The following is a 10147-nucleotide window of genomic DNA, read 5'->3' as shown; positions in this document are numbered from 1 at the left end:
TAGCCTGCTGCCACCGTGACCCGACTTTGGATAAGCGAGAGAAAATGGATGGATAGATATTTATTTACCCTGATTGTATTGTGTAATGCGACTTTTGTAAAAATAAAGGATCATAAAAGTCAAAAGAAGAAAAAAAAACCTCCCCTCGGCCCTCTCTCTCTCTCACACACAATTTCACGGTGCAGAGTCGACTCCAGATTTTGGCTTCCCAAAACTTAGAATCAGAGAGTCGACTCCGTGTTCGACTCCCAGTGCTATTTTAACCACCGTTCCATTGAGTTGAGTTATTACATCAGTGTTAATACTTACTTTCGCAGGATGTTAGTGTTTAATTACTATCCTACAGCATTTTCCCGTTAATAAAGAAGACATTTCATGACATCGGCTCAGAGAAAATAAACGCAGGTCTATTTTTTTTTATACGTACTTCATTGGATCAGGCTGTAGCTCGGGCACGCGCATCTTGTTACCAGGCAGATCCACACAAACATGGCGGCGACTGGGAACGAAGCGGAGACGCTGTTAGCTGATATCAAGGAGGAGGAAGCCGAGGACATGGAGAGAGAAATGGAGTCGGGAGAGGATGAGGTAATGGGCGTCGAGAATTCCGAAGACGAAGAGGATGATGATACGTCGGAGGACGAGCGAGAAAATGAAGCAGAAATCCAGCGCTTGGAAGAGCAGGTAGGCTAAGCTAAGCTAACTAGCCTTCAGTTATGAGAATGAATGGCGAAGCTAACATGCTAGTTAGCCGTGGTACGCAGTTGACTAAATAGTGAAAAAGTGCCACTGTTTGTTACACCCTGTTGGTATAAATTATTTTTAAATTATGGAGACATTTTCCGCTATGTGGACCCACACGAAGCTTTCTTGGAGGCGATAGCTGCTAGTTAGCATCAACTCGTTATGCGCCAGCTAACTGTCTCTGTCCAACTTTAGCGTTTGCCTTTTACAACACACGAGCAAATGTTTATGTCGACAAAATGTCTGTCTGTAAACATGTAATAATCTGGATTTCATACGCAGAAATAAAGCTGTCTGGCTGAGTTACGCAGGGAAAAAGCTTCCTGGCGAAGGAACATGTAGTCAAACTGCGCGCCATGCCGTGGGCGTGCAACACAGCGCCTTCTCCTCAGAGCCCGGAGCGGCTGCTGAGGGGAATAAACAGATCATTATCTGGGTATTTGATCGGGTTAATCAGGTGTATCGAGACTTCTGCGGAGGGCGAACTAGCGACCCGCTGCGAAGGAAATTGCGCAACATCCTTTGACACGGGCGCATTGATTGATTGGGTTAAAAATTGTGATGAACGTCGATGCTGGTATTTTTATTCTCTGTCCGGGGAGAGTGTTGCCCCGGATGACGTCACACGTCAATTTGCATATCAATGTATTCATAGCGCTAATTTGCATATCACATTACAAATGAAGGTACAGGAAGACGAAAGATTTTAGCTGATATATTTTTTTTCTTCTAGGAAGAAGTGATCTTTGGTCATGGCACCAGGCACAAACTAAATTTTTCTAAGTTTAGGAAATGCTAGACTTTCTATCAAGAACAGGCGAAATGAAGCAGTGAGTGAGGAGTTAGTGAAAAGTGAGTTAAAGGTGCAATAGTCTTTTCTTTTTAATTTTCGTGCTTGCTTGAGTAATTTGAAATATATGCAAAACATGATCACAAATAATGGCCTCACCTCGGGTGTATTCATTTACTGAGGGGGAAAAAAAAACCCTGACTTCCAGTCCAGAGTGTGTGTTTTGCAAAATGTACATCCTGGGGGCGGAGCTTCAATAATGGAGGTGGGCTTAAGAGGACAAACATTTAAAGGTGCATTCGGTAAAAGATTTGTTATTTACCAGCTGGGAGGTCTGTATCATGAAATACCGTGACCGAGGTCTTGAAAGTACTGACCTCGGCCCGTCACGGTATTTCACCATACGGACCGACTTTAAGCTGGTAAATAATATATTTATTTTTTTCTTTACCAAATTCTAACAGAAAACGAGAGCGCCCGAAAGGGAAAACCGAACCGAACCGAGCCGAGCCGCCGGCTGTAATGCAAATTGCTTTCTCTTCGGTATACAAGTGCACGTCCATGGCAGGAAAACAACTACATTTTGCCGCCTATGTAGTCCCTTCTTTATACAAAATTGAGTCATTCAGGATTCAGCCATGTTTTTGCTTGGCGCTAGCAAGTTAGGTTTTTAGCTTTCTCCTGAAATGTTTTCTTTTATTTCTTCTTCCTCAGGGTAGTAAAACTCGCTTTCGCTGTGAACACTGTCGTTATCGCTATCCATTATTATTAATGCTATTCTCCTGAGAAATGCAAAAATAAATGTTGACAAAAAATGCTACTATGTTTGTTGTTGTTGTGAACGAGCGAGTCGCTAGAGGTCCGTAACCGGGGTCTGTAACTGGGGTCCGTACCGTAGGATACGGACCTGCTCGCCAGCCAATCGGAGCGCAGGATTTGGACCGTGAAAAAAATAAATGTTATTTACCAGCTGGGAGGTCCATATGGTGAAATACCATGACTGAGGTCTTGAAAGTACTGAGCGAGGCCCTCTGGGCCGAGGTCAGTATTCAAGGCCGAGGTCACGATATTTCACCATACGGACCGACTTTAAGCTGGTAAATAATATATTTATTTTTTTCTTTACCAAATTCTAACAGAAAACGAGAGCGCCCCGAAAGGGAAAACCGAGCCGCCATTTTGAATCCTCATTTACGGCTGTAATGCAAAAGGCTTCCTCCTCGGTATACAAGTGCACTTCCATGGCAGGAAAAAAAAGCTACATATTGCTGCCTATGTAGTCCCCTATTTATAGTCCCCTATTTATAAAATTGAGTCACTCAGGATTCAGCCATGTTTTTGCTCAGAGTTAGTAACAGTTACAGGTTTTTAGCTTTCTCCTGAAATGTTTTCTTTTATTTCGTCTTCCTCAGGGCAGTAAAACTCGCTTTCACTGTGAAGACTGTCGTTATCGCTGTCCATGCTGTAAAATTAATGCTATTCTCCTGAGAAATGCTGGCAAAAGTGTATAAGATTTTTGATAATCTTATAAATAAATCTTATAAAAAAAAAGATAAATGTTGACAAAAAATTCTACTATGTTTGTTGTTGTCGTGAACGAGCAAGTCGCCAGAGGTCCATAACCGGGGTCCGTAACTGGGGTCTGTATCGTAGGATATGGACCCGCTCGCCAGCCAATCAGAGCACAGGATTTGATGGCAACCGCACCGCAAAAAAAAAAAAAAATTTTCAGATTTGTTAGGTGTGTTCAATATTTAAATGGTTCCTGCCCACGTTTATGAAGCGGCACCCTCAGGATTGAAGGTGGCCTGTACATCGTGTTTATAAAATGACTGACAGGAGGTGTATCCAAACACAAACTAGCATTCTGGACCAGAGTTCTGTTTTCCAACCGGGTTTTCTCAGTGATTTAATATATTTTTTGCTAAGGCCATGGTCTAATCCATCCATCCGTTATCTGTAGCCGCTTATCCTGTTCTACAGGGTCGCAGGCAAGCTGGAGCCTATCCCAGCTGACGATGGGCGAGAGGCGGGGTACACCCTGGACAAGTCGCCAGGTTATTGCAGGGCTGACACATAGACAAACAACCATTCACACACTCATTCACACCTACGGTCAATTTAGAGTCACCAGTTAACCTAACCTGCATGTCTTTGGGAAACTGGAGCACTCGGAGGAAACCCACGCAGACATGGAGAAAACATGCAAACTCCACACAGAAAGGGCCGGGCTCGGACCCAGGACCTTCTTGCTGTGAGGCAACAGTGCTAACCACTACACCACCATGCTGCCCATGGTCTAATCCATTGATGCTTTTTTTTCCCCTTCCCTATTATATGAGACATGTCTTCCAAGTTATTTGTACAATTGAGGAATAAAAAAAATTCACCTATTGCACCTTTAAATACCAAACCCACTTACTTAATCATTAGAGACCTAATCTTGAAAAACATGACTAATTTTACCTCATGCACCTTGAAAATGGATACTCAGTTTTATTACTGTATCGCCAAGAAGAGACTTGAAAGCCAAGAAGGAAGATGTGTGAAGTTTGGACAAACAGTGGCGGTCAGTGATTGGTTGTTGGGAAACAGTGGTGATCAGTTATTGGTTGCAGGCGTAACGCAGTCAGGCATTACACATGGATGGTGAGTCAAGCGAGCCTGCTGTCTCAACTCGTATAACAGTAGCTGTGATGTGAGCTGGAGAGCTGTATTGAGTTCATTTTGCTTGTCATGTTACTGTCATGAGAAACCGAAAGCTATAGACACGCATGGGTAGCGGCATGTCACTAAGCGTATCGGTCAATAAATTAAGTGTAGTGGGGCCGCTACACTATGATGCTTTCAGGGAAACCCTGAACTATATAGATAGCCTACAGATTTTCCTGGACTGGAACTGCATGTTTATCAACCACAAGTAAAGTTCTAAGATTATATAGGATGAAAAGAGAGAAAATTGCATTTAAAGATTTAATTTTGACCGCAGCACAGGAGCATCATGGGCATTTTGACAGATGATGTCTGTTTCAAAACTTAACAGATTAGGCTTTGGTCCATTTCACAACCGCACGGATCTATCCAACAATTAGTTGGTTGATCAGGAACTTAGTCTCATGTGCTTCCTCCAAGACACACACAGCCAATTAACTGCATCTTTTCAAATTGCATCACAGGATGGCGTAACACGCTTGGAGTAAAGCGCTATCTACCCTCTTCTGCATACCTGAGCTCACAGATGTCTGTGATTGGCTAGTGTCTCTGTGATTGACAGGGAAGAGAGAGTATTAATCCCATCCAGCACTGAGATATTGTCATGACAACAGTAACAGCTTATTTTTTATAGAGTGCCTTTAGGCAAGGAGAGTTTTGTTAGAATTTGCTTTAGTATTGAGACTCCTGTGCAGTTTGTTATCCCCGCTGGCCGAAAGGCCCGAAGGGGGATTATATCGTGGCGATATCCGTCCCAAGAAGGAGAAATCCCAAGAACTGAAATCAACTCCTCTCACAATTTTTGGAGCAATTTCACGAAACTTGGCAGGACTCTTTGTTATAACGATAATGCGTAATTGTTATTTTATTCAATTCGGTCGCATTTTACCAGAGTTACAGCCCTTGATTAATAAAATTATGCTTTGACGATTTCATGAGTGTGTTTTTTCCTTCTGACATCAACTCCTCTCAGCATTTTTGGACGAATTTCTCGAAGCTTGGCAAAAGGCCTTGTTATATGACGGTAATATGCATATCGCAATTTAATTTCAGTTGTGAAAATTTTCCCAGAGTTTTGACCCTTGATTAAATAACTTGTACTTTGTCAATTTCATGAGGGTGTACGTTCTTCTGAAATCAACTCCTCTCACAATTTGTGCAGGAATTTCACCACGCGGACACGGGGAGAACATGCAAACTCCACACAGAAAGGCCCTCGCCGGCCCCGGGGCTCGAACCCAGGACCTTCTTGCTGTGAGGCGACAGCGCTAACCACTACACCACCGTGCCGCCCCGAATATGAATTGAAAAATCAAAATTTTCTGAGGGAAGGCCCCCCAGACCCCCCTCTTTGTGCAAGCACCTGTGGTGCTTGCAGCGGCTGCCTGCGTGGTTCGGGTACCGAGTGCATTCGGGCCACCACATTTTCCATTTGGGCCAGTAACTTTTCAGTTCCACTGGCCCAACAGGCCACCAGTGGTAAATGCTTAATGTCTAGGCCTGAACAAACTTGTACTTTGGCAATTTCATCAAGGTGTGCTTGCTTTCTGAAATCAACTTCCCTCACAATTTTTATCCCCCGCTGGCCGAAAGGCCCGAAGGGGAATTATGTTGTGGTGATGTCCGTCCATCCGTCCCGGATGATACATTCTGATATCAACTCCTCTCATGATTTTTGGAGGAATTTCACGAAACTTGGCAGGGTTCTTTGTTCTATGTCGGTAATTCGCATATTGCAATTTCGTTCAAATTCAGTTGCATTTTACCAGAGTTATGGCCGAGTTGCCAGCTTGGGATATTGTGCTGTCAGAGCACTCTTGTTGTAAATGCTATGGAACCGTTTTCTTTTCCTTTCCTCAGACCTCTGAATCACAGACTTGATGATATAATGTTGTTGCTGTTTTTCTGCTACAGTAAACCACCGTCATCTTTGTGTCTTTGTCTTAATAGCAAGGGTGGACCAGGGTGTATTATCTGTAATAAAGTCTCTGTTGCTGGTCTATTATTAATCCATGCACACTGAGAAACTGTTTTCTTTTACATGCTGATTTTGTCGTGATCTTTTGCAAGCTTCAGATTTCACTAAACAAACATGAAACCAGCGAGTGGTGCAGTGCTGAATAGTGAGAGTCTGATTAGTTTCAGACAGAAGGCTGTGTTTGGATCAGAGTCTAATCTTTTCACTAATCATGGCTCTTCTGCCCATTTTGATAAACATGTCTGTGTAAATTTACGAATGGAAACTTTGACTTATTGACTTCAGATAGCAATTACGATTTTATACTTTGATCATGAAGGTGAAAAAACTAAGTTTTTTTTCAGTCGTACACACGGATTTCGTATTAATGACTTGAAGGAAAGCAATCTTTAAATTAAGACAAATAAGACTAGCTGTTCAGTTTGGACAAAAGTAATGACACCCTATAAAAGCCAGATGTGTCGCTGATATGCTGCAGTACTGGAAAATTTTGCAGATTTAGGTGTAGGAGGGACTCTTTGACCATTATTCATTATTTCTGTTGTGTTGTGGCTGTCACCAAATGTAAATTGCTTACATATTTGGTCACTTCCAGGTTATTGGTATTTCTCAACATGTGTATGTGTATGATGCAAATAAGCCTTACTGAAATTTTTGTAAACCTGCTGTGCGTGTTTAGGTTGGTTTAGTAGAGGAAAATATTTCCATACACTTTTCTAAAACTTAAAAGTAAATAACATTAACGCAGTTAGTGGGATTGGGTTTGAGTAAATCTGACTGCTGAATAAATGCTATATTTTGTGAGCAGTATACTATTTTTTTTTTTTTTTCGTGGTCCAAATCCTGCGCTCTGATTGGCTGGCGAGCGGGTCCATATCCTACGGTATGGACCCCGGTTACGGACTTCTGGTGATTCGCTCATTCACAATAACAAACATAGTAGCATTTTTTTTTGTCAACATTTATCTTCTTTTTTTTATAATATTTATTTATAAGATTATCAAAAATCTTATCAATTTTTGCCAGCATTTCTCAGGAAAATAGCATTAATTTTACAGCATGGATAGCGATAACGACAGTCTTCATAGCGAAAGCGAGTTTTACTACCGGGTTGTTTTACAATCAGGGTACGCAAGCTAAAAATCACATTTAACACTTATTATCTTCAATATCAAAAGGCTTGACTAAATACACTTCAGGGTTCTCGCCAGCGCTTTATATGGTTGCGGCCCGCTACGCTAAAATTTCAGACCGCAACGGTAATTTCCCCCCGCTACGCTAAATTTTTAATATAGCGTAACGGTTGTTTTCAGTTGTTCATCACCATCGCCAAAAGTTTTTTTTTTCCTGCGCACTTGAGCAGTTTTCAAGGTGTCAAAATCAGCCTACGTTTGTTAGGAAACCCATGCCTGGAAATCAGTTCCGAGAGAGAGAGAGAGAGAGAGAGAGAGAGAGAGAGAGAGATCCTGGCGATAACTTTCTCTTGAGCTGGACTTCGGTGAATGACAATGGATGACGGACCCCCTCGCAAAAAAAGAGACATTCGCTCTTTCTTCACAGTTAGAAATGTAAGTGCACCACTTCTACAGGTTTTCCATCACGCTTGAAAACTTAACCCAAAGCCCTTTGATGAATGAAAACGTCTACTTTGTAAGCAGGTTTAGCAATATGACAGGGCGCACGTATCGGATGATTAGCGCTAATTTACTGGATCCCACTGTGGCTAACATTAACACACTGGTAATCTGCCTGCATGCCATCCATCGTTATATTTCTATAAGGAGACAGGCACAAGAGAGGTTGGAGGAGATGAAGGAAAGGACATAGGAGGCAGAGGAAAGGAGGTTTATAGATTATAATAGATTATATATTAATTATTTATTAAGGGGGCTGGGTGTATGTTATGCCTGAATGAAAATGCAATTTGTTTTTTTTTTTATTTTTATGTGCTCAGGCATTTCTTAATTTCTTAATACAATAAAACATTAATTATCTCTTTGGTTGTGTCTGAGTTTACATATCTTTTGACAACACCCTTTGTAGTTCAGTGAAATACAACAGTAGGTAACACATTGCCAAGATCCAAAGATGTAACAATTTTCCATCAAGGATATACAACATAAAAAATGCAATTTATCCCCTCCAGGAACGTCAAATATGGCCAATTTTGGGCATGATTTTTCAAAATCTCCGCACCATCCCCCCGCTCGGTCGCTACGCTCCCTCGCCATAACCCATTACGCTATTGTAGCCCTGTGATAGCTCTATTTACCATGCAAAAAAAATTTGGTGATTAACTTTATTTTTGGTGAATGTATATGTCATATTTAGCAAAATTACTCGTGTCATTTAGAAAAAGTGCTTTTTTGACCACAGGTAGCTCCAAAAGGGATGCACTTAAATCATTCTTTATACCATAAAACAAATATTTGGTTCCATATCATTGGAAACATAGTTAAGTTTTAATGTTGAATGCCAGTAAGTTTTCAGACTATTTTGATCAAATTAGTATGTAATTGTGTCAAAAAAATGTCCTCTCCGAGACAGCTAATTTTTCAATATAAAATAACATATCTAAAATGATTATTTTCATCCTAAAATGTGGTCAAGATATTGGGACATAAATATTAGAGACAACTAACACAAAGCTTACAGCCTTATATTTAAAAGCACTATGGAAGTAGTGGATTCTGAATTGTCCAAAAAAAATGTCCTCTCCGAGAATCACTTCATTTGTTTCTCCCATCTTATAGCAGATTACACAAAACTACCATACACACGTCAAAAAATTACCTGAAATCTGCTCTTTAACTTGTCCTTCACTTAAAAACTGGTACAAGAACCAGTTTGAATCAATTTGAATTTTGGACCCCTGTGACACAAACTTTGTAACTTGATTGTAAAACAACCCTACCCTGAGGAAGAAGAAATAAAACATTTCAGGAGAAAGCTAAAAACTGTAATTTGCTAACACTGAGCAAAAACATGGCTGAATCCTGAACGACTCAGTTTTGTATAAATAGGGGACTACAGGCAGCAAAATGTAGTTTTTTTTTTTTTTCCTGCCATGGAAGTGCACTTGTATAGACCCTTTTCAGTCACGTGACCTTCGTAAACGCGACCGCCATTTTGGACATGTAGTGGACTTCGGCTCGAATCAGTTTGAATGCGAGGAAGGCGACAAACGAAAAACAAAAGAAAAAGGAGCGAGATGCAGAAAACACCTTCACTAACCAGCGACGTAGGGCATTTACAGGGCGAGCAGAGGGAGAGGTATTTGCAAAAATTGAGGTTAGCAGGCTTAGAGAACGACGTTTACCTGCTTCCACCAGGATTGTTCACTGACGTACGGAAGTACACGAAGCCCTCGTCTTTACCTGACTTCGGCCCACATGATCTGTATACCTATGTCGTTAAAAACCCATCACCATACACATACACGCCAACATCCGAGGTTCCGGAGCGCGCTCCGGCTTGCTCCAGGAGTCCTCCGGCCGAGGTTCCAGAGCGCGCCCCGGCTTGGTCCAGGAGTGCTCCGGCCGAGGTTCCGGAGTGCGCTCCGGCTTGCTCCCCCTCAAATTAAGCAGCGCGCTCCGGCTTGCTCCCCCTCAAATTAAGCAGCGCGCTCCGGCTTGCTCCCCCTCAAATTAAGCAGCGCGCTCCGGCTTGCTCCCCCTCAAATTAAGCAGCGCGCTCCGGCTTGCTCCGGAGCAAGCCGGAGCGCGCTGCTTAATTTGAGGGGGAGCAAGCCGGAGAGCGCTCCGGAACCTCGGCCGGAGCACTCCGGGAGCAAGCCGGAGCGCGCTGCTTAATTTGAGGGGGAGCAAGCCGGAGCGCGCTCCGGAACCTCGGACGTTGGCTCCGGCAGCTATTTACACTGGATCCGGTGTAAATAGCTGCCGGATCATAATTACAGTAAACTA

At 42.3% G+C, this 10147-nt stretch overlaps 1 protein-coding gene across 1 annotated transcript in view; it reads left to right on the top strand.

Annotated features, from left to right (window-relative positions):
- The first annotated feature begins 284 nt into the window (after positions 1–284).
- sart3 (spliceosome associated factor 3, U4/U6 recycling protein) overlaps positions 285–10147 on the top strand; it is a 78424-nt gene continuing 68561 nt past the window's right edge. Inside the window, exon 1 of the mRNA XM_060906775.1 lies at positions 285–684. Within this exon, the coding sequence (XP_060762758.1) occupies positions 490–684 (195 nt within the window). The 5' untranslated portion in view covers positions 285–489. The remainder of the gene's footprint in view (positions 685–10147) is intronic.

This window comes from Neoarius graeffei, chromosome 24 (genome assembly GCF_027579695.1).
Source record: "Neoarius graeffei isolate fNeoGra1 chromosome 24, fNeoGra1.pri, whole genome shotgun sequence".
In the NCBI taxonomy this organism is placed as follows: domain Eukaryota; kingdom Metazoa; phylum Chordata; class Actinopteri; order Siluriformes; family Ariidae; genus Neoarius; species Neoarius graeffei.
Note: the sequence above shows the minus strand (reverse complement) of the source record. Positions and strands in the feature narration are given on the sequence as shown.